General features: G+C 40.1%; 2 protein-coding genes across 10 annotated transcripts in view; one reads left to right on the plus strand and one right to left on the minus strand.

The window, feature by feature from the left end:
* Nucleotides 1–2,840, plus strand: part of lnx1 (ligand of numb-protein X 1) — a 68,528-nt gene extending 65,688 nt beyond the window's left edge. For all 4 annotated transcript variants that reach the window (XM_066677675.1, XM_066677676.1, XM_066677677.1 and 1 more), the window contains one exon: nt 833–2,840. In XM_066677675.1, the coding sequence (XP_066533772.1) occupies nt 833–968 (136 nt within the window). In that variant the 3' untranslated portion in view covers nt 969–2,840. The remainder of the gene's footprint in view (nt 1–832) is intronic.
* A 139-nt stretch (nt 2,841–2,979) lies between these two features.
* The window catches only part of fip1l1a (FIP1 like 1a (S. cerevisiae)), a 40,302-nt gene continuing 17,685 nt past the window's right edge, over nt 2,980–25,596 (minus strand). The window contains exons 11-17 of one of the 6 annotated variants that reach the window (XM_066676890.1): nt 20,118–20,144; nt 19,945–20,002; nt 19,650–19,871; nt 14,094–14,143; nt 10,655–10,862; nt 4,634–4,756; nt 2,980–3,474 (exon numbers count right to left, since the gene is read on the minus strand). In XM_066676890.1, the coding sequence (XP_066532987.1) occupies nt 3,324–3,474; nt 4,634–4,756; nt 10,655–10,862; nt 14,094–14,143; nt 19,650–19,871; nt 19,945–20,002; nt 20,118–20,144 (839 nt within the window). In that variant the 3' untranslated portion in view covers nt 2,980–3,323. Of the gene's footprint in view, nt 3,475–4,633; nt 4,784–9,920; nt 10,212–10,654; nt 10,863–14,093; nt 14,144–19,649; nt 19,872–19,944; nt 20,003–20,117; nt 20,145–25,596 lie in introns of those variants that run through there. The other 5 variants (XM_066676889.1, XM_066676888.1, XM_066676892.1 and 2 more) reach the window with 5 other exon arrangements.

The raw sequence follows: 25,596 nt of genomic DNA on the forward strand, positions 1-25,596 counted from the left end.
TAACCCTTACCTCAACCTCAACCCAAAACCTAAACCCTAGACTCATTCTAACTCTTACCTTAACCTCAGCACAAAACCTAAACCCTAGACTCAATCTAACCCTTACCTCAACCCAAAATCTAAACCCTAGACTCATTCTAACTCTTACCTCAACCCAAAACCTAAACCCTAGACTCATTCTAACCCTTACCTCAACCCAAATCCTAAACCCTAGATACATTCTAACCTTTACCTCCACTCAAAACCTAAACCCTAGACTCATTCTAACTCTTACCTCAACCTCAGCCCAAAACCTAAACCCTAGACTCATTCTAACTCTTACCTCAACCTCAGCCCAAAACCTAAACCCTAGACTCATTCTAACGCTTACCTCAACCTCAGCCCAAAACCTAAACCCTAGACTCATTCTAACTCTTACCTCAACCTCAGCCCAAAACCTAAACCCTAGACTCATTCTAACGCTTACCTTAACCTCAGCACAAAACCTAAACCCTAGACTCAATCTAACCCTTACCTCAGCCCAAAATCTAAACCCTACACTCATTCTAACTCTTACCTCTACCTCAGCCCAAAACCTAAACCCTAGACTCATTCTAAGAGCAAATGTAACTTAATATAGTCATCATTTTCAAATAGGCTGAAAAATAAGAACAGAATAAAATAAATTTGCAGTTGAAAACAATGAGTTGTATAAAAGTTGTAGTGGACCACAAAAAGCATAAAATGATCAGAAAAGCCATAGTACTATTTTATTCTTCCTTTCTTCTGAAGTCACTAAATCTGTTCTGTCTATAGTTTTAATCCCAAGCATTTGTTCTCTCTCTTTCCGCAGCTGTGGGGACATCTTATTGGAGGTCAATGGGAAGAGCACCTGGGGAATGACGCACACAGCCCTGGTGCGTCTGCTGAAGGAACTGAGGGGGCGTATCACCCTCACCATCGTTTCCTGGCCTGGCAGCCTGTTATAAGTTGACACAGCATGGGGGAAGGGCTTAATCCCACTTACCCTACACTGGAGGGCTGGGCTAAACACAGCCCTTGAACATGGACTTCCTTGGTAGGCAGGTCATTAGAAATGGACCGCCCAACCTTTGAAAGGCAGGGCCAAGCCGCATTGGCCTCGCCCAGGGGGACGGGGCTTACTCAGACTCCTGTTCATAAAGGCAGGGCCTATGACAGACTCTCTTCAGAAGGGCACTTGCCGTAATGTGGCCGTTATGTTGAACGGACAGAAAGGACATGGCGAGGAGTTTGGAAGGTTCTTCTTCAGGCTTGTGACAGTATAAACATTGCTAGCTTCGTCGCTGGCTGCCTGGGACTAAAGCCAACTAACTCTGCCTTGCCAATCACACAGTTTAGGCACAGGAAGATGCATAAAGCAACTAATGAAGCTAAAACCTGCTCAAGACGTCACTAAAGCCAAGGGCCTAAAAGCTGGACAAGGAGAAGCACCAAGCAACAGCATAATCTCACATTACAAGGAGTGAATCTGAAGATGCATTGCTCTGCAAGAGTCTGAGACCACCCTTTATTTATTGCATTTCCAATCAAAACAAAAAGCCAAGTAATTCTTTGTTCAGCATCATGAAAATTAAAACATAGTTATTTTTTTTTATTAATTGTAAGCATGCACCATTTGCCTTTATTACAGCTTCCATTGTGTTGGGAGAGCTTTCAAAGGAATCAGCAGGGATAACGGTACACACTTCCAAAGTTCTTCTTTTTCTTCTTCTCACAAGCTAAATAATCCAAACACATTCTGTTATGTTGAGGTCTGGGCTCTGGGGTAACCAGTCTATAGTTCTGAGAAAACCTGCTGGGTCTATTTTTGATTTGCAAATGGTCTTTAACACAATTCAGATTTGGAGCAAAGGTGGAGCTGGATCTGATCTGCTGTTTGTTTGATAGTGCGAGTTTTGCTGGTCCACCAGAAATTCATCTAAAATAGCTTTTAATTTGCAGCTGTAGTGAAGAAATGCACTAAATAAAGGGTGGTCTCTAACTATTGCACACTACTGTACATGTGATAAAGTGTACACTATCTACACTCCTCTATGGGCACTGTGCAAGAAATATTTGCAGTGTTTAACACTGATCTGTGGTGGGGGAGAGAAGGGGTTTCTGGGAAATGCAGGAATTGAAGCTGGGGTTCTGAGTAGTACTGGGGAGGGAAGGGGACACAAGTTGCCAACTCCGTTAGCTTATATGTTAGAACATGCATTTAAGTGGACGCACATTTCTTTACTGTTTAATGTCGGTGTATGGAAATGGAAATGAAAAAAAAAAACAAGAAAAATGAATTCAAACACTTGTACTACGCTGACTTCTTTTGTTCTTTTGTTTACTTCTCTCTGTTCTTATGGCCTTTTGGATATCGGCTTTGCTCTCTTCGTTCAGTGGTGCATTCTCTCCAGCTATTGGCATGGAGACTCGTTTGCCAAGTAGTTTATTTTTTTCCTCTTTGTCTGTGTGATGTTTCAGACGCTGTTGCAAAGAAAAAAAAAAAAATCTCTAGTGAAAATTATGAAATTATGAAAAAGAAAAAAAAACCAATATGGACGTTGGCTAAAATAAATGTTGTTCATATGCTCTTAAAAGAAAAAAGATTATCTCTGCTTATAACAACGAGATTTTGGCGGCCTTGCTGATTTTGCTACTCTAGAGACATGAGCTGAGGGAGTGGAGCGTGGGAGTGTGTTTTTCTTGGTGTGTGTGTGCGTGCGTGTGTGTGTGTGTGTGGACGTCGTCGTGGGAAGCAGTGTGGTCCAGTGTCTCAGGCTTTTGGCTTGTGTAGTATACTGTATCTGATGATACCTTTGGATAAATAATCAATAAAAACATTCAACAAGAGATTTGTTAGAGAGTTCATGTTGTGTGTGTGTGAGAGAGAGAGAGAGAGAGAAAGAGAGAGAGAGAGACAGCACTGTGGTTAAATTATCACACTCACACAGCTGCTTTATGAAATCATTTATAGCACTGTTTTTCTACCCCAACAAAATTGACATTCTTTGCCACAACAAAAATATCATTCTTAGTATTCTCTTATAATCAAAAGATCATTCAAATCACCTTAGACTACTATAAATTAAGTTAAATTAAAAATATGGTGTAGCTTTTTGGTCTTTATTATAAACTAGTTGTCCCGAAACAGATTTAAGCGTAACGTAAAATCAGCTCTGGATGAGCCTGGCCTTAGACTGGCCCAAATGAATGTATAATAAAGTCACTCCTCAGCCAGCCACTGCTTACTGGGCTTAAGAGTACATTAATAAAGACCCCTCTATTAAATCCACACCAACGGGGTGTGAGGTGGGGTGTGGGGGTTATTCAGTGGCCTCTGATTGGTTGCCGTTGTTGTGCTCAGTGCTGTGCTCCTCACTGGGCTCTGTGCTGTCTCTGTTGTGTCTGGAGCGTTTGTGTCGGTGTCTCCTGTGGCTCTCCCCCTCATCAACAGTGTGTCTTCTCCTACTGTAGCTGCGGAGAGAGGAGAAGAAGGAGCACAGTCACAGACCTGCAGAAGATCGGGACACATTTTATCCTCATATTTCAATTTCTTTTTTCTCTCGTCACTGTTAAGCCAGGATTTGTGAGGCTACAACTGGTGTGTCGATACTTCAGTTTCAGAGTGATGTCCACAACCTTAAGATGCACCTATTGCTAACCCAGGCATTACACTGCATTCACTTCGGCTGAATGCATTCAGAACCTTGAAGCAAATGTCCCAAGCTTTCCCACAAGAGGAGAAGCTGTTACTGCGTGTGGGGCATAGAGGGGCATACTCCCTATTTGCACCCTTCATTCAGGAGTATTGGATTGTAAGCTATACACAGACCTTTGGCCAAATAGTGTATTCTACAACAGGGGCATCCCAGCTGGTAGAACAGTGGAACTGACTACTCAGGGCATCCAGGCAGAGGGCATCCTCAAAGGATCTGGACTAAAAAAACAGCTTTGATGAACAATTATAAATGTCTTAGTAATTAGTGTTGTGACTTCTAGGAATGGGGTATTCTGAGCTAAATGAGAGTGGGAAATGGGACTTAATAGGAGGAAACATATGGAGAGAGGCTACAAATCCAGTGACATATGGAAGAGGAGCTCACAATAGTTACAGACTATGCTAACTATCTTGGCATTAGCCAATGAGTGTGAGCACACTGGACTGTGAGCATACAGCTGGCAAAGTAAACTTTTACAGTTTCATCATGGTGCGAAGACAGTTTTATTGAATCCATTTTCTGCACCTCTAAATCAAATCAAATCAAATCAAAACCCTCTTTTGGAAAAGAGGCAGATTTTGGCACAATTCAGCACTAAATGTGAAAATACAAAAAAGTTAGTCCTGTAAGCATTCTGTGAAGGACTAGCGCCCCCTCCAGGGTGTGTTCCTGCCTTGCGCCCAGTGATTCCGGGTAGGCTCCGGACCCACCGCGACCCTAAAATGAATGAATGATCGATTGATCCCTGAAGTGTGTTCTCATTACAGAATGCTTAGACCCATGAGACAGAGGAGGTGTAATAGACCTTTGTTATTATTTACAGTAGTGTGAAGACATGGGTGTCAAACCTTTGACAGACACTATATTTAACATACATCATCGTCTACAAATGTTGCATTTGTGTGTGTACAAACCTGCGTGAGGATTTGTGCCGTTCATTGTGCTCCCTGTGTCTTCTCTCTCTGTATCTGTCCTCTCTATCCCTCTCTCCTCCAGTACGCTCCCGATGCCTGTCTCTCTCCCGGTCGCTATGATCCCTGTGCCGTAACACACACTCCTCATCACTGTGCGTACACACAAACAAACACTTTGAATATAGAGAACCCTTTTTAAAAAGACTTTTATCACTTCTGTAAGAAAAGAAAACCATCCGTCTATAAACTCTCCCAATCCAAAACCCTCATCTGTACACTTCAATGTGTTACAGACTTTCCTCTTAATACATCTGTGTCCATTTAAACACTGCACATATTGTGTTACTTAAAAACATTAACCATCCTGTTGACAGAATCATCTTATTTCACAAAGACAGTGTATACATTTATTAAAGGGTCCATATGTGAAGACTTCACTGTATAAAATGAAATAGCTGGATGATACATGACAGCGTTCCATTTACTCCCTAGTTCCTAAAAGCTAAGCAGCAAATGCAGACTGTTCTTTATTCATTTTGTGATGTCACAAAACTACGCACTCACATACATCGATCAACAACACAGTAAAATGGCCTCCTTGTTTCTACACTCTTTGTGCATTTTATCAGCTCCACTGACCATAAAGGAACACTTAATAGGTCGTAAATGATGGACTTACTCTTCCCAGAAAGCAAGAATTAAAAATAGAATGAAATTGAATTTGTATATTTCTCTGGGTGCTCCGGTTTCCTCCCACAGTCCAAAAACACACGTTGGTAGGTGGACTGGCAACTCAACAGTTTCCATAGGTGTGAGTGAATGTGTGAGTGTGTGTCGCCCTGTGAAGGACTGGCACCTCCTCCAGGGTTTATTCCCGCCTTGCGCCCAGTGATTCAGGGTAGGCTCCTGACCCACCGCGACCCTGAACTGGATAAGTGGTTACAGACAATGAACGAATGAATGAATGTATATTTACAGTACAAAAGCAGGCCATTCACACTGTAGTTATTATGAGTGCTTCACTGCAGATTGGACGATAGCTACATAAAAATAAATGATGACTGTTTCTGGTTCCTTAAAAAAATAATTACAACTTAAAGTAGAATACAACAAAATCTATTACAGGGGCTTGTGGAGTGGAGTGGAGACACACAGCACGTCCTAATGAACATGTCATTTCTGTCTGCTGTTATCTTCTCTGTCTCTGTTTTTTTTTTATCTCACTCTCATCTCTATTTATTTCCTCTGTGTTTTTCTGTTCTACTGATTAGCTGCTGGACACAGATGTGAACACACCCACACACACATACATCACCACTTTGTCCTCCACTGACCTTCTCAGTGCACTCCCACTGTCCATGTTTTAAATTTGCTTTATTACTTTCCTCATGTCTCATCTATTCAGGGGATAATTTATTAATCCACAGCTTAGACACACACACACACACACACACACACACACACACACACACACACACACACATCTGATCTGTATTCACATGGAGCCAAAAATAAACTCCACTGAAACAATGCAGGTGGTGAGTGTCCTCCGCATACAGTGAATAATGATGTATATTAATGAAAGGCACAAATTCAGCTCACACGTGCCCTGTGTGTACACACACACACACACACACAGAGAAAGAGAGAGAGATAGAAAGTAAGAGAGAGACACGGAGGAATGACAATGAGCATGTAGTAAGGAACCTTCCAAACATTTCACTTTGTTCTATTTTGAGAGCATTACCTCAGCTTCAGCGTGTGATGGTTAACATTTAATGGAAACACCATGTACATAACGTGTGTGTGTTTTCTACATGTTAATGTAGATTAATGGTAGAACTGTAAGTCAGTGACACACTGGCTTTCCATTACACTGCAGTGCACAGGTGTTAATTTGAGAGGCGCTTAAAGTCTGCGTGTGAGTGTATGCGTGTGTCTTTGTTCAAGTTCATTTGGACAGAGAACAGGCCTGTCCATACTGAGTCATACGGATGAGTTCATATGTGAGAGACAAGTGTTCACCAAATGTCCAGCCAGCTGTACACACACGGAGGGGCTATAGATACAGATAAAGTGCGAGATGTGTGTGCGTGTGTGAGAGAGTGAGAGAGAGATAGAGAAAGAGTGTTCAATACTACACTACTATATCAAGCTGTGTCTGTAGGTAAAGCATTGCCTAAATAGAATGCAGTGTTCTGGAGCAGCAGTGTATGAGCCTAAGTTCATCATGACCAACGTAAAACATCGACCAGAAAGATATAAAAGTGGACTGTGGAGTTCTGGAGCTCTGTTATCTAGAGTGATGGTGCTACCAATCAGACGGAGTGGTGTTTATGATCCAGAGCTAATCATCCAACATCGGTACCTGACTTGGCTAATGTTATTGTGGCTGAATGCAAACAAATCCTCACAGCAATGTTGTAAGGACTGAGAGACATTTTGTAGAGCAGCTTCAGTGATTTGCTTCTCTCTCTCTCAAGCTCAGTCAGTGTGTGTCTGATCGCTCTGCAGTCTTGAGGGTTAAGCTGGAATCGTCTTTCCAAAGCCTCAGTGTGTCATTGTGTGTGTGTGTGTGTGTGTGTGTGTGTGTGTGTTGCAGCAGGTCCACAGAGGGCCTTTTTAATTAATGTGCACATTCAGTTCATGTGCTTATGGCAGCTGATTTTCTCAGCAAGTCTCCTTACAAACACAGCACTTCTTAAAGAAAGTACATAGTGCAAAATAAATAAACTGGAGCGTTATGGAATCTCTGTGTGTGTGTGTGTGTGTGGCTAGTGGGCTCCCAGCTGTTCCACTGCCCTGTTTTCTCCCTGCTCTCTTCATGTGACTGTACACTGCTCTGACAGGACAGACTCAGAGAGAATCTGAGACATATGTGCCAACTGACCGCTTGCAAAATAATGCCAAGCCCCGCCTCCCTTAGTTACTGTTGCTATGTCTGTCAGAGTTTCAGCTCAGGCCACTTGGTGACCTCTGTAGGATGTGATAAGGGAGTAATGACTAGGACAGCGTAATTGGCTGTGCTCTCTCAGGGTGAATATTCTAGCCCTCCATCTTCTCTCACCACAATAGTTTCTTAAGTGAGTGTCTGTTAGCTAACAGAACTGGGGAAGTTTTCATGGTTTTTTATGTGTTTTTCATGATAAATTAGTTTTTCTCAGGTGCGTTATACAATCTTAGCTAATTGTTATTATTGGCTAGAGTGTTCCTAAACTGTACATGGTGAATATTACTGTTATTACCTTATAATTATTAACATACTGGGATTTAGGCAGAGATTGAGGGAGACGAGTCTGAGATTTGGACTGAGGTTGCACTCAAGTCGCTCAAACAATGGCATGACTCGACTTGAGATTCCCCTTCAAATGACTCAGATTCAACTTGGACTCTAGACTTGGGAATCATTAACAATCTTTATGTAATGTAGCAATTATTATTTTTATTATTTACACAACGTAGCGCATGTGTGCAGCAACAAATATCAGCACGGATCACAGCAAGTTCACCTTTGGTTTGTTCAAATTTGGTAATAAAATATACTTCTTTATTAATTATTATTTGTTACATTTTGGATTTCGATTTATAGTATTACATAGGCTAAGCCTATAGACTAAGGCTCACGATTAGACAGACGCTGTCCTATCCGGACCTGGAGCTGTAACTGATAAACTATTAAGAGCTATTTAATTTTAAGTGGTGTGACTCTTCTAGTCATTATGGTTCAGGTTTAATGTGCCAGGAAATTACCAGCCTAATCTAATGCATTTCTGCAGATCACACATGAGGCTGCTCAGCCAACCAGATCTGTGCATTATGATGAGCGCTATGACTGGAATACACACAGGGCGGAGCTCCAGACACCGCTGTCCTGGGGCCAGTAAAAAAATAGGGACATAATAAAAATGTGTGAGGTAAAACCAGGAATATATATATAATTTTTTAAATTATTGTTTGATTTGTAAATTTTATTTGAAATTAAAAAAGGACAGTAAAAAGACAGAAAAAAAGTTTCTTCCAACACTGAAAAATGTTATTCATGAGATGCTTGGGCTACACAGCCAGGCAATAATTAATCAGAACAGATGCTACCCACAAACAACTCCATTTATCCTGTAGTGCAGAAAAGAAAACAGCTCAAATATTGCAAAATATAGTTGTAAGCTTAAGCCATTTTGTGGGTTCCTACACATTGCATTGAAAAATACCTTTTAAAGTGATCATACAGCTGATCAGTTTTTATACTGTAGTGTAGTGGTCACTAAGTTTTTTTGTGCAAGACCACCTTTTGAAATCTGAACAAATGAAAGATCTACCAGCATAAATACCAGGCTTAAGCTACTTTAAATAAAGACATAGCTGTATATATCCCCATAGCCTCCAATAACATAAAATTAAACTGTTTACTTCATTAGTGTACAGCTGAGTGCTGGCTGTGGTGGTACTCAGTGCTTGAGGCTGTACACAGTCTGCAAGTTCTGAAAACTGTGCATGCTCATACCCACAGTTTTGGATGTTTTTCATGGTAAATCTGTTTTCCTCTGGTGCATTTTACAATCTTAGCTTACTATTATTTGTTTCAGCTTTCCAGAAATGTTAATGCTGAATCAAATGTGCAAAAAAAAATGATAAATATATAGCGCTAAACAATTTATTTTTAAAGTAATTACCTTATCCTTGCCATAATACTGGGATTTGGGCTGTGCATATCTCCTGCTTATAATAGGGAGCATTTTCTTATACATACACTTCTTTTAAGTTATCAAAATATCCTACCTACTGTTTAAACGCAGACATCTGCAATGTTTGTCTCAGACATTAAAAGTCTGAGTGTGAACAACAGAGCCACTTATTTTCAGGAGTTCCTCCTGCACAGGTGCTGCCCCATGCCTAAAGCATGCAGCACATTTCCGGCTGGACGAGCATGTGTGATACAGAAAATCTCCCACTGTGTATTGCATATCCGGACCAGATACTCCAGAGTTTCTCTAGCTTTTCTATGGAGTTCATATGTAAAAGTTACTTAAATGATATCATGCACACATTTTTTATTAAAGTAATTAGAAACATCCACCTGTTTTATGTATTAGTGGTAGTATATGTAGTTTCTCACTGTCAGTCTCAGATCATTACACAAACTTCTTCTTTTCTTCTTTACTTTCATTCTTACTGATTTTCTTTGGTGCACACTGCCCCTTGTGTCAACCAGTGCCTTTGAAGTGGTCTTAAATCCACACACACTTTCACATGCATATGGACATAGCAATATTGTTCTGTCTTTTAATGTACTTTCTGTTTCTCTTTCTTCCATCCCATCTTTTCCTGCTTCCTTTCTCTGCGTCTGTCCCACATGTGTGAAAGGCCAGGCAGCATGTTCATGTGGACCAGACCCAACATCTGTCCAGCCACAGCTGGCTATGCTTTCTCTTTCTTTCATGAACACAGTCTATCTGTCTGTGTGTATGTTTCTTCTTCTTACTAATTCAATTTGCATGGTTTGGAGTCGAAGACACACACGCAAGCCTATCTTATGTTTCAAAACACTGTTTTAGACTCGCTGGACCTGGATTACTTTTACCTGCAGAGACATTGTAAAGGATTACAAGAGTCATGATTTTAATCCTGCTACAAATCTGAAACGGTTTTATATGCTACCCATTTAATAAAACATAGCAGGACTTGATAATCTTTTGGGGAAAGTATGGTGGTGGACCACTGGCGTAAAATAATATTGATGGCTAATATCACCCTGTGCTTAAATGAAGTTCAGAATTTCACCCTTGTCCAGTGACATAGTTACCGTTTTTTTCCCACTAGACATACTTCTTTGTGGTTGTGTTTATTGTTTTTGTGTGTAACATTGTAGACATCCAGACTATTTCTGTAAATATGTGGGGAATTACACATATGCTTTACGTATTACATTCCAGAGTCTGAAACTGATCCAGCTCAGATAGTGCTATAGCACAGACTCTCACACAAACCCTGGCTGTCTCCTGACCTTTCCATGTGGTCACTCACCTGCTGCGGCTGTGAAATGAAGGTGTGTGTTCTCGGTCACGCGGTCGCTCCCTCTCCCTTTCTCTGTCTCTATCTCTGTCTCGAGTCCTTTCTTTGTCTTTCTCTCTGTCTCTCTTTTTATCGTAGCGGCTGTAGTAGTCCCAAGCTTTGCTGCTGTCCACCAAACCAGGCCAGGGGGCCACAGCCCTCAGCACTGGGGGGTACACACCTGGAAAGAAGAATGCAGGAAACTCAGGACACAGAGTAACAATATTGCTTAGCAACAAATACTACAGACGACTACCAAATCAGATCAAATCAAACCAAGCAGTGAAACATGTGATTAAGTCTAAGATTCTATTGCAGTAGTGATTTAAAACAAGTGTGGAGTCATAACAATAACAGCAGACAAAAATGACCAGCTTGAGAAATATGATTAGATTTTACTGGTATTTGACGATGCGCTTATTCTGTCCTTGAAGAACAATATGTTGAGGCAATGTTGGTTTATTAAATTCCATTTTTCATTTTGGTCATTTTACTGCATTTGTAATGTAATACATTACTGTAATACTAATCCACATGGAAACTAATTCATTTATTCATTGTCTGTAACCGCTTATCAAATTCAGGGTCACAGTGGGTCCAGAGCCTAGCTGGAATTACTGGGTGCAAGGTGGGAACACACCCTAGAGGGGACACCAGTCCTTCGCAGGGTAACACACACTCACACATTGACTCACACCTAGGGACACTTGAGTAGCCAATCCACACGGAAATGATTAAGAGTAAAATAAAATCATGATCAAGTCGTCGTCCACCTTATAATATGCTGAAAAGTTAAAGCCTGTTGTTCTATGCTAACAAACCTAGCCCTATTCATTCAAGATTAAAATAACCCATACTGATTTTTACAAGGTTGGTGTTGCTTCCAAACGCTTGGCCTGTCTAAAAGAGTTCAAGCAGTGCAACCTGAAAACACATGCTACCTTCTCAGTTGTTTCTGGGTATAAAGCACTGTGATTGATGTTTATGTTGAGTTTGATTGCAGTGAATTACAATGAGTCAGAAATGAATTTCTACAGAGCTGTTTGAAGTCAGCCAGGCTAAACTCAATGAGGAGGGTCAGTGTTTCACAATAAACTAAATTTGCCATCATTATCCAAACACTTCCCCTGGCTGAGTCAGAGAGACAGGGACAAGGAGATTTCAGAAATCAACAAGGCCTGTTCAAAGCCCGCCTTGTGGACCACAGCTGTGATTTGTGTTTTACAACAAGTCATTCCAAAAGTGTATAAACCCAGTTTCAAAATTGTTGGGACAGTGGGTTAAATGCAAGTAGGAACAGACAGCAGGAATTTGGAAATACACTTTGACCTGTATTCAAATAAAAAATAATTCATAGACAAGACATTTAATGTTTAACTCTCAACATTTCTTCTTCTTATTATTATAATACACTCATACTGAAATTGATGCCTAAAACACATTCTAAAAGCAGTTGACAAATGTGTCAGTTGTAATTTTAGACTAGAAACAGCTCAAGGATGATGTAAACAGACTTGTGTATAAAAGAGGCTTCCAGGAAAGGCCTGGTTTATTATGAAAATTGATTCAAAGGGAGCCCTTTGCCCAAAAATGCACCAGCGGTGGCACGAATTATAGTTATTTCACCCTCTACAAGGGTAAATCAACACTAAGTAAGATTTGGTATTTTGCCTCCTTGGGCTCCCCCTACAGTTGCAAGTGTAACTCACTTTTACAGCACTGCTCTAAAAATTAAGGGACACAGAGGAGTTATGTATGTTGTGTCCTACCCTCCTCCAAAGTTACATAGAGCAGTTTCTGCAGTGGTGAGACCAGAGTAACAACAAGAGAGCCTCTATTCCCCCTATTACAGGTCAGCGAAGCATCACAGTGTTTTTGATGCTGTAATTTTTAAGGTAACATACTACCTTGTGTCCTTTAATATCAAATGATGCCAGGAATGTGGAGGTATGTCACATGGGCAAAACAGGACCACAGAGACCCAGTACAGTTGCACAACTGAATGGCAAAAAAAAAAATCAATGTGGGTCTTCAATCCCCAAAATATTATTAAGCAAATGTAAAGTAGTACTGAGTAAATGAAAGGTAATGGAACACAGGTAAATATGTTCCAGTCCCAGTGTTTGAAATGTGTTGCTAGAACCAAATGTAGAGTAAATATATATAAATCAAGGATCATTACTCATTCAGGGTTTGTATTTAGGACAGGTGCAAAGACGAGAAAGTCAGAGTAGGCCATGAATGCTTAGTGAAACTACTGAAGCAAATGCAGTGAGCAGATAAGCTTAGCCATCACCACTACATGCAGAGGTTAATGGGGCTACTGCACACTGAATGGCATTCTCATTTGTCTGTGTGTGTGTGTGTGTGTGTGTGTGTGTGTCCTTGTTAACCTCTGTGTACAGTAATGACGTGCTAGGGAAACGCTTGCAGTGCAGTTCTACTCCCAGTGACTGGAACAGCAGTTCTCCTCAGTTTTACAGTTGTGTACAGTAATGATGCAGTGGATATATATATATATATAACACAAAACACAAAAAGTGCAAAGGTCAGAGACCATTCTACATTTATTTAATATCTATTCTAAATGGTTACTGCATGTGATTTATTTTTCAGGAAATATTTCTCAGGAGAGTAGATATAAAATAAATTGAAAGACCTAGAGGGTTGAGGCTGTTAACAACTAAACTAGACCTAGGTTATTACCAAAGTAATCCCAGTCAGATAAACATTTTAAAACTTTGAGGTACAGAAAAATGACTGAACATGTATGGAACACCTTGGGATGCAATAAAATTTTATGCCGGAACTTTGGAACAAAATATAATAAAGAAAATGTATTAGCACTGAAAAAAATCGAATTAAGGTGATATCATATATAGTTGTTTAGGGTACTGTGCTTTGTATCATTTACATGTGTGCATGTATGTGTTTCTGAGCTCCTTTCACAGATTTGATGAGCAGCTCATGGTGTGTGAAGCTGCAATTAAAGCAATCTAAATTTAATAAATCACTAGTACAACATTACTTAGGCACCAACTCACTAATATTTACCCATTTGCTTTCCCACACACATATGCAGCCAACAAAAATGCTAACAGTTCCATCAGTAACACTTATTAATATACCAGCCATCACTGAAGAGCTAGAGGCTGAAGCATTTATTTTTGGTCATTAGGCTTGGACTCAGAATATACTTCTTTAATAATGTAACAGATAATAGGCTCTTTATTATAATAAGTTACATAAGCGATATTTAGCCATTAGTTAGAATTATACATCATAAGCATCACAGAACATCACAGACACTCCTAATGTGTTGATTCATCTGCTTTAAGGTCAACTATAGCTCATGCAGGCATTCAACTGCACTATGTAGAATCTGAATAAAAAAAATGATGGTGGTGCATACCTGCAGAAAAGGGGTACAACGGGGCAGAGTTGCTTCCTCTTGTACGGCCACTGCAATAAAGAATATGATATAAAACAGAGTAAACTGTATGCAATACTAAAATTTTAAATGCTTTTGTGAGCACACATAAATATACAAAAATATTCCCACAGGGGACTGAGTACCTATATATGCCTGGTTTGACACTGAGAAGGGGACCCTGGCTTATTCTTTCCAAGACAAAGACATTCAGCTGATTTTTCAGAATTCTAAATTGGCGAGTTGTTCAGTCGTAAACAAAGTAATTAAAATACACACGTTGGTGTTTGAACAATCTTTTCCTGCAATAACTATCAGTGACGTAGATGTTAGAGCCATCGAACATTGTAGTCATTTGGTTCCCATCATCACCACTACTAACAATTCTGACTCAGCAGGTTGATCTAAAAATCAAGCCTTTCATATCAAAACTCCCTGAATGATTTGGCTTACAGTGTAATCGTTAAGCAGGAATTTTTGGAAGATTGGTGAAATTCCCTTTTAAAAGAAGATTGACCTTGTGGGACACATTACACCTCAGTTTATGGACGACTGAAAAAAAGACCAAACTCACTGTTTACGGGAAGAAAATAATTTGGAGTTGGCCTCCATACACCGCTATACCTGTAAGCCAGCGTAACACACGGAGACCATTAGATCTGACAAAGAATAAAGCTGGGAATAAATGTTGAGTAAAGTGGGGAGAGAATGAGGGCAGGAAGTAGAATAAAGCAGGGGGCTTTTTTATGTGTTTTCTCAATGATCAAAAGCTTTGACTCCATTCTGGCTCTCGGTTTCCCCCATCTTTTGATGTGATTGGCACCATGTCAAGGCGCAGTGTGCGCCTGGTAACCTGGCAGGTTTATGTTTTGTGTGTGTGTGTGTGTGTATGCACGATAAACTTATTGTGAATATTGGCAGTCAAAGTGCTGCCCATCCATAGTCTCTGGCGAGCTGCCCTGCTTCCGATTGAAAGCTTCCCCTTGGGGTGAAAGGTAAAAGCTCTGTGTGTGTGTACTTTTGATTGTGCGTCCAAGAGGACTCCTTGTGGACAGGTGTTGGTTCAGACTCCGAACGCTCTGCTTCTATAAATATCCCTGGAAGGGATGCTGCTGTGCTGTTCCCCTCCAACCCCCCACCCCTCTCTCTCCTGCTGTATCTCCTCTGTCTCACTCTCCTCCTCCTTTCAAAGTCAGCCAGCTTCCTAATCTCTCTTTCCCCCAGCCTCCAGTTCTGCACTCTCAGGGCCAGTTCTCCTAAGCCTTTTGCCTCAGGTTTCAGGCACCAACAGGATGCATTGTCTAAAAAGCCATGCATGTTATGTGCAAAATTGGCTAAAGAACAAAATGACACTTTAGACTCTACAAAATGCCATTCTCTGTCTTGTACATATGTATTTAAGGGAGGGACATGTAATGTAGGGGAAACAGCTAAATGTATGCGGTACTGTACACTATTTGGTTATTTAATTAAGGTTTGCACGTTTTTACGTAGCATTAAAAAAGACAATTGTCATTTAATTCAACAAAGTACAATTTACAAAGTAAGCAGTGTAAAAATGGCAAGCTGGAATGCATTACGTGCTCCATCAAAAAAAAAAAAAAAGTGCTGCTCTATTCTTGGGAATAATATAGTATACCAAAATTTGTGAGAGATATATTCCATTCAATTTACTACAGTTCTGAGAGGAATGTCCTCGTCCTCATAAGCGCAGGTGGAATTGGGCTTGTTGTGTTTGACAGGCATGTAACTTTAGTCAGAACACCTACAGAAAAGTATTCTTTCCATTTTAAATGCTCCAGGGTTTGCCGTACTGGTATTGATTGATTTTTTAGGCAATTTTTTCCCCATATTTACCAACACAGCATCTTTCACATGTGGGACTTTGCACAATTTATCTGATTAGCTACAAGTTTCATAACCTGGACTTTAATTTCAAACACAATATGAGCATGAACTGCAGCCCTGTCACAACATATTCTGCTTTCTGCTTGTGTACGTGCTGCTGGCCCTGTGGCCTGTCTGTGGTAAGAGTAAGGGAAGCAGAAAGGAGAGGGGAAAGAGGAGAAAGGAAAGAGATGTTCTCACTGATGATAATCAATGTTTGAGGAGTTGGCAGCTGCAGCCTTTTCTCACCCCTGAGGCTAGCCTTAATTAGCGCTAGCCTCGTTAAAGAAGCTAATCACTGCACAGCTCCCACACTGCTGCCCACACACCGCACAAACCCTAAAGACATGCTCTATAACCCAGAGCTTTGTATCTCTGCACTTTGCCTTGTCCAGCTATTGCAGCAGCGGATCAATTGAACTTAGCTCAAAGTAAACTTATCAATAAAACAGCCATGAATATTGCACTAGATCCTTTCTTCAGTGGTGCTCTCTAAGGCAATAAAGCATAATGGATTATAAATTTCAAGTCTCAAGTCAAACGTGAGCCAGTTTTTGATGCAAATACCAATCCTGGGTGTTCAGAATTCACAAAGCAATAAGGCTTATCTTTCTCCTTGAAAGTATGAAAGTATTTTGTTCCAATACTTGGGCTGTGTTATAATCTTGCAAACAGAAAAATAAGTAAACATAAGTAAGTTAATGAAACAGATGTATTATGGGGTTCTTAGAAGGTTCTCTCCCTTTACAAAAGCCCAGGGATCCCACGGGGCCACTCTACACACACACACACACAACAAATGTCTTTCATTTCATGAGTTCCTCAAGGCTCTCTCTTAGGACCAGACCAAATTATACCAAACACTCTAATTCTGCAGTGTGCATCTGCAAGTGTTTGTACAGAATCATGTGTGAATCTTAGACAGAATGAGGGGGAAAAAAGGCAGAAAGTGCAAAGACTTTTGTTAAAGCTATGCTAGGAGAGGAAGTGATTCATAAATTATACAGCCGCTGGTTGGCAGAGCTCGGCCTAACGGAAACTCCACAGAGGATGTTTGGACTTGGCAAAGTGCAGCAGACGTGAGAAGAACCATTCTTTAAATGACAGAAAAGGAGAGGTGAGTTAATTCGGAGAGCTGGAAATAGAAAGAAGAAGGGACTGGGGAGACAAGTAGGCGAAAGGGGGGGGGGAAAGGAGATACAGAGATTTACAAATCAGAGATAGAACCAGGGAATCTTTCCAGATGTGGTTTACACTCATGCAAACAAAAAAGTTTTTTTTGGCCGCATGTCAGATTTGAAACACATCAAAAGTTGATTATGGCACCAATTTTCTGCTTGTACAACAATGCCCATTTATGGTCAGTAGATCATATTAATAGCCTTTGAAGCTGAACAGCATCTCATCATTATATAATAATTTGACTAGTAACTTCTACTCATATCTTTTACTGTAACCAATAAGATCATCAAGTTAGAGAGGATGTCTCCAGCTGGAGGAGTGTGTGGTCGGGTTAGGCCACAGACAGGGCCGAGATTCAGGCTGTTTGTCTTGAGGGGGACGAGGGAGGAAAAGAAGCGACAAGAGGTGGAATGGAAGCTGGGAAAGTTGGAGGGAGTTTGAAAAACTGATAAACAGGAGGCCGATGGCCACCCGGTCCATTTGTAGCCCTTCCATATTTGGGTCGGTTTACAATTATGGGGTCAGGGACAGCCTTTGGAACCCACATTTTAATCTAGTAGAGTTAAGCTGAGACGCCAGCAAGCTCAGAAAAACAAAACACAGACAGACAGACGCTCTCACACACATACAAAACAAGCATACACCTTGAAAACCAGCCTGAAAAGGCAAAAACATTAGCAAGCAGCCCATCATTAACAACTTACTACTGCCAAACCTCTATTAAATTCATTTGCATATAGCTTTAAAGTCTCGAAGACCAAATCATCATATATCATTCATTCATTGTCTGTAACCGCATATTCAATTCAGGGTTGTGGTGGAGCCTACCCAGAATCACTGGACGCAAAGAGGAACACACCCTGGAGGGAGCACCAGTCCCACATTCACTCACACCTATGGACACTCTTGAGTCGCCAATCCACCTACCAACGTGTGTTTTTGGACTGTGGGAGGAAACCGGAGCACCTGAAGTAAACCCATGTGGACACGGGGAGAACACACCAAACTCCTCACACACAGTCACCCGGGAGTTGAACCCACAACCTCCAGGTCTCTGGAGCTGTGTGACTGCGACACTACCTGTTCAATTCAACCTCTGCAATTAAAAGGAAAACTAGGTAGGATTTCTACCTTAAAATTACAGCTTCAAAATCATTGTGATGCTTCACTGAGCTGTAGAGAGTAAAGAGCCTTTGTTGTTTCTACTCCAGGCTCAGCACTGCAGAAACCGAACTATGTAACTATGCACACATGCACAGTAATACACAAATGCTCCGGAGTTTACCTGGAGGAGCTGTATACTATCCAGACATTATCCTCCTTGTGCCCTAGTAAAGACTCTGGGTGAAGTCTGAGTCAGCACATGTGAGAAAGGCATGGGAAGTGTTCTGGGCTGTAGTGCTGTAAACAGTCCTCCATTTTGGTTTAGCAGTTTCATATCTGTACAGCACTAGCATTGTAGCAGCAGTGGTGAAAGTAAGGAGTTCTCAGAAACTAAATTTGTTAGCTCTGCTTTTACTGTGACTCTCCCGTGTGTTGCAATTTATAACCTACACAAAAAAGTTGTATAATATCTCCAGTTTTGAAAATGCCGAAAGTCTGTGATGCCTCAATGTTAGCTCAGAGAGGGCAGAGACAGAGAAGCAGCGCTTTTGGTCAGAAACGTAAATTTGCATGGCTAAGATCTTGATCTGGACGAAAAACCATCGGAGAGGTGCCAAATTCCCAGTGTACTTATTCAAAGTTGCCAACCACTGGAGTTTCCAGTGGAATCAAATGGAATACTTTAACTGTGCGTGGTGCGTGTGTGTCAGCGAGCATGGATATGAAGAACTTCACAACAGATTAACTGTGGCAGAAAGCAGTTTAGTGCCTTTGTCTCAAATCCTCAGTCTCTAAATAGGACTTCAACTTTCATCAACTGGCCTATATACTGAGGGAAGAGACAGCCAGAGAGAGGGAGAGAGAGGTAAAAGACTGCAACAGGAAGAAATGCTCCAGTGTCCCACAAGGTCAATGCCTGCTGTCGATCACTGCTGTATATCACATCAATCACCACTTGTCATGGGGAATCACACATCTGTCATCTGCTGTCATTGTTACTTTGTAATTCTGTTCCTTTCTTTTGTTCTTTCCTTCTTTCTCTTTCTCCATCTTCCCTCTCTCTCTCTCACCCTCAGTCACTCGCTGGCTTTCTTTATCTCCTCTCTCCCTTCAGCAAAAACATCAAAACAATCTCTCTGTAAATCTACTAAGTTCACATCAGCCCTGTTCAATCTCCCTCTCTCGTCTGTCTCCCTTTGTCACTGTGTGGCTCTTGTTCTTGCTCTCTCTTGTCTTAAAATGTCTTTCAGTCGCTGTCTGTTTGCACCACCATCTCACTGTTTTGCATGGTCTGTCTTTATGTCTCTTTCACTCTCTCACTGTTTGTCTGTCTGTTGTTTTCCATCTCTGTTTTTCATTTAATACCTGTGTATTTCTCGCTCAGTCTCGTGTGTTGTTTTATTTGCTAGGCCTGTCTCTGTTGTTCTCTCCCTCTTTCCTTGTCTCTCTGCTGTGGGCCTCTCCATGTCTCTTTTTTTTCTCTCTCTCTCTCGCCTGTATGAGCTCCTGCTGGTAGGTGAAGGGCTGTGCTCTTGTTCATTGTCTCTGAACTGTCTGCACTTTGTTCTTCCTCTATACCACATAAACCTGAACAATCACACAAAAAGTATATATGTGTGTTTCACTCATGCTTCACCTTCTGAAAAGGACACATACTTACCTGTCTAATGAAGCTATAAAAGAGGGAGGAGAATGCACCCCAGGAGGAAGAGGGAAACCTGAACAAACACAGAGAGAGAGAGAGAGAGAGAGAGAGAGAGAGAGAGAGAGAGAGATGTAATTATGGCACTAGACTCTAATAATATTTTAGAAGCTGGGGGTGGGAAAGCTTACCGGGTGGTGGGACACTCATGGGCAGTCCTGCAACACACACACACACATCATAGCCAGCACAATAACAATAACACACATCTTTGTGTTTTTAAAGATTAATGTCTGAAAATTACTCAAAATGCATTACAGTACATAAGTGTGTGTGTGTGTGTGTGTGTGTGTGTGTGTGGGGTGGGGTGTTGCTTTATTCCAAAGGACCATGACCTCAGTGGACTTTATAACATTCAATCAAACTTCCAGCCAGTGTATGTTCAGCAGGACTGCAATTTTTCCTGACCCTGCTAACAGTGACAGCACAACACTACACGCTAAATACCATTTACACACATACACACACACTTCACTTTGATCACACAAACACACATACAGACACACACACATCTGGACACCATCCCTCTTTGTTTTTCCTCGCAGCCCCCTGATGAGAGTCAGCCTCAGAATGAAAGCTTTTAACAACAAAACCAGACTAAAAAAAGGGAAAGGGTCGAAAGAAAAATACAAGTTAGAGGAAGAGAGAGATCACACTTCTCTCCCCCAGCCAGACTGAAATAAATACACAGCTTCCCCTCAATCTCACCGCAAGTCGTCAAACTGTCTCTGAAAGACCACTTGCCACTTTCCCTTCCATTTTAATTTTTTCATTAATTATGAATGCATCAGACAGTCGTGGAGAAGCGAAGGTTGCCAGATATAGTAAACAGTAGTTCCACTCCACATATATGCAACTAACCGCATGTTGTGTGTTGCATACAACATCAATCCATGCAACCAGGTAGTCACCTGTAGCAGGTTGAATGAATCAAAATTGCACACAAAATCCTGGACGAACCCAACATTTAGACAAATCAGTAGCTCATATTCTGCAACCTAGTTTATTGTTCTCGTTGTATGAAGTCATCTGCAATGTGTTTAATAGCATGAACACTTCTAAAGCTAAGCTTTATTAGTTGCAGGTTGCCATAATATTTAATACATTGAACCCATTGAAGTATATTTAGTCTGGAGTACCATTTAACTTTGTATATAAAAAACAAACAAACAAAAAAAAAAAAAAAAAAAAACCCAAAAACAGCAAACTTTTACAGTATAACAATGGCTGGTACAAAGACCCACTCAAACATAAGTTGTAGGCTGGCTGAATAACTAGCTAGTTAAGCTAACTGGCTGCTTAACCGACATTAGTTAAAGTGACAATCCACTATTTTATGATCTTGTCCATATGGTGACTGAAGTCAACTCAAGTTTTGATTGGCTGATTTATGAATGTTTAGATAGTTTAAGGTTACCATATGCCCTCTTTTACACCAGATATGTCCTCTCTTTTGGGACCTAAAAAATGTGCCCAGCTGGGAATTCTAAATTGGCAAAAATGTCAATGATTCAGCTTTTGTTGTCTGCAGTCAAACCCTGTCCCAAATCTTGGAGTAAGCCTTATAGTCTTCTTTGAAGTGTGCACTTTGATGACGTTTGATTTTGTTTTTTAAAGGTGAAAAGGGGTCTTTCCCTATCACACCAACACCCTGGACACATCTGAAGGTTACTGCCTTTCCGAAGACTTCCATCTGTGCACAAAACCTGGCAAAATCTCCAGATTATTAAAGCCAGAACACTTGAGAACAAGAACGAAGGCTGTAAATTGCATTACATATGGTATCATTTATCAGTCAGACCTTTATACAGAAATATAAGTATAAATGCATAAATGTCAGGCTCTCACTGATGGTCTCTTCATTTAATCCAGTATGTGTAAAAGAAAATACATCAATTTAAAAATGTAATCTTGTGTTTCTGTCATAATCACAGTTTTCTGGTGTAAACATGCCGCTTGAACCTAGTGATTCAGTTTTGTAGCTTGGTGTGAACAGAAAAATAGCAGGCATTCCCTAATCATTCATTACCAATAACTGAAAAGCTAAACTATTTTTATATTTGTTATTATTTGTTATAGTTTATTATTTGATAAACAGTTAATTAATAGATATAGAATAGATACATTAATAAACAGTTATTATTGTTTAGGCAAATATTGAATAGCAAGGAATATACTATCTGTCTATAAAGGCATTTACTAGTTGTCTTGTTTCTGTTAATGTGTTAAAGTTCAACAACATAGTTGCGCTTGTAAGTTTGACATTTTGACGTTGCCACAAATTACTTGAATTACCAAATTTACCCCCACTCCCCCACCCCCAGGGGTTTGTCTGCCCATTACCCCCACCTAGCCGCAAAGGTCCCCTTTTCTGAAAACCAAAATATGGTCACTCTAATACAGGTATAACTGAGTTTTACCTGTCTATGAATTCATTCATTCACCATCCCTGAAAGAATGCCAGAGCTGTGTCTGATCCACTTTTACCAGTGCAATATACACTAACACCCAATCAGTGTCACTGCAGCGCTGAGAATGACCCACTACCCAAATTATATCTGCTCTATTGTGGTCCTCTGGGGGTCCTAACAATTGAACAACAGGGTGAAAGAGGGGTAATAAAGTATGCACAGCAACAAATGAACTACAGTGCGTAACTGTATAAGTAGAAAGTGTACCTGTATGGTCATGGAGCTGATAAAACGGCCAGGAGTGTAGATTTAAAGTAAGTGCTCCAAATAAAGTAGCTGGTGTGTGGCTTCATGTTAGTGATTATAAAAGCATGAACTCACTCCCAGTAAAGCACATTCTGTTACATTATAAACACAAGATATGGTGCACCTTGTGTCTAAAATTGTGTTGTCTGAAAGCCCCATGAAGAAACCAAAGTGACTGCCTACGTTAAAAGATAAAACAAAGTATATCATTTTAACCAATCAGATTATGTGGTCAACACCAACTCTATAATAATCTGTGAATCTTATTATAGCCCTGTGTACACGACTTACATTCTAGTGCTGGACAAAGTAATCTTGGCGTGAAACCTGGGTGAAATTGTGCAGTGTAGTTGCACAACCTGATGCTATGATAAGCTAACTGCCCATGCCAACACACAAAAAAGCAGAGTTGCCGTGCCATCTGGCTTTGCACATGTGCCTGTTTGTGTGTGTGTAATTGCATGTACCTGAGAGCGTGTGAAGTAGAGTTAGCGCTACATGCTTGGTAGAGTATGAGACAGCTAATGAAGGAGGCTCATAATCGTGCTTGCGTGTCTTTCTTTGTTCTTGATCTCATTCTTTCTGCTACTCTCTCTCTGGGCCTCACTGTCACTGCGCAGCTGGCCGTCAGCCTGTTTAAAGCCAGAGTGTTTGCAGACAGTCTAAAATGATGAAGTGCTATATAAACTAATGCTTTGTTAACTGCTGTAAGAAATATTCTGTGAAATACAAATGCTAAACAAATGCTAATGCAATGCATTTATTAGAGATGACGCCTTTAAGAAATGGCAGCAGTGGGTCAAATAAGTCATGAACAATGATGTAACACCTTGTTCAAAAAGAGTGTGCCTGCAGAGATATTTGCCACCAATGTACAGCTTATATTACCCTCTGTTGACTAGGTTTATATAACACCAGAAAGTAAAGAGGAGTAAATATATAATATACAGTACTGTGAAGAAGTCTTGGGCAACTAAGATAATTATATATAATTAAACGAATGCCTTCTCAGTAAGCGTGGTACTTGTATAAAGTTATATATAATCATAGTAAATACAAAGAAATAATAATATAAAACAAATAAGAAATAATATATTTCTTTCTCTAAAAGTAGTAGGTGTGAGTGAGTTTGAAGAACCATGTTTTTTTCAGATTCTCCTTGATTGCATGAATTTGTTAATTAATAGGGACTGCCATGAGGAGAGATTTGGAAAAAGTTAAACCAACACATTCACAAGAATATCACACTCACTGGAATAACGTTAGTTGGCTTTATTGTAATATTGGACATTAATTGTTGTTTGTTTAATAGTTTTTTAGCAAATGAACATTTACTGCACAGGTAAATAGCTTTTTAAATCTCAGTCTCTGGTACCTAAATATTGCACAGTACTGTATATTATACTTACAATTATGAATAATATTTCTGCCAAAAATAGAGATGTTTCCAAAGTTTATGAAAATAAGTATTTATTATAAGCAGTTATTATTATTATCCATTTTTATTTGGGTTTAAAAGTCATGAAGACAACAACAACAAAAAAAAAAAACACCTGCATTTAGAAAATGAATAGAATAAAATAAAATAAAAAAAACTGACCTTGAAGTAAACCTTATCTGGAAAAAACAAAACAAAAAAGAAAACATTTTTAAATAAAAACCAGGACTATCATTGCCCCCACCATATTTAGTAAGTTGAGCCACCTACTCTTACCAAAAAAACAGCTAAGAATCAGAGACCATTCCTCCATTCCTCGATAATTCAGAATCTCTGCTGTTTCATAGTTTCTCAACATTTCAGGTCTCAAAACTTTTCATGTGTTTCAATGTACTAGGATGGTAACGCCAAAAGCTTTATTCTGTGATCAGTGAACCATTCTTGTGTGGATTTGAATGTCTGTTTTGGATCATCGTTCTTCCGGCTTCATCCAGTTTTAGCTTTGTCAGCTGAGGCAGCCATGTTTTCATTTAAAATCTTCTGGTACATCATGGAGCCAATGATTCTGAGGGTCTTTAGAGGAATAACAGCCTTCAGATCTACAGTCAAACTTAATAGTGGAGATGAGGCTCTTCGTGTATCTTTTTTTATGCCAAAAAGTTGTTTTCCTTGCCTTTGCCCATACAACATGACTCTAGTCCACTAATAAGTATGCATCCAGATGCATAGGCTTATGGCAAGTGGAAAGCAAATGCATTCTTCTAGCTTACCTAAAGAGTTTGTTGGCAAGTAGGTGACATTGAGCTATAGATTTAGAGACTGACAGCCCCAGAATGGCCAATACCATTTGCAAATTCCCATCTGTAGTACTTGGCAAAACAAAGTTGTTTGTTTTGCCACTTCTTAATGATTATTTTAACAACAGATTTGGGTGCTTTTAGGCTTATGGCTGTTTTATAGGAATTACTTAATTTATGCAGGTCATCATTTGTTGGTCTCATTTGATTTGTGTTCCTGAACATTCAGATGAACTAAAAAGAACTGGGAAAATGCTTCAGTTATTTTATTTTCTTTTTAAATCAGCAGTCCTCTTTGTCACAAGTCATCTGGCTTGGTAGAAGAGAACAACGGACCTGTATCTGAAATATTCTCTTACTTCTACAACCTGAGATTGCTCATTGCTCTGACCTTGTCTGTCCAGACCTTTATATGAAGGTCACTTGCATGGAAGTTTTGTTCTGTGGATTGTTCCGATTTGCATTTTAATTCAAACCAACAAGGAGCTGGAGTGTATTGATTGTATGCAAGATTTTTTTTTCTACACCGTCTTCAGATTCAGGTTCCATTAAAAGCCCTGGTCTCTGCTTTCAAATCAGATCCAACTGCCTCTGAAAGCTTAAGCATCTGGGAGTCACTTTGATTTACAGGTTGGACTCATGGGCCTATGGTCCCTCT

Source organism: Hoplias malabaricus, chromosome 7 (assembly GCF_029633855.1).
Source record: "Hoplias malabaricus isolate fHopMal1 chromosome 7, fHopMal1.hap1, whole genome shotgun sequence".
In the NCBI taxonomy this organism is placed as follows: domain Eukaryota; kingdom Metazoa; phylum Chordata; class Actinopteri; order Characiformes; family Erythrinidae; genus Hoplias; species Hoplias malabaricus.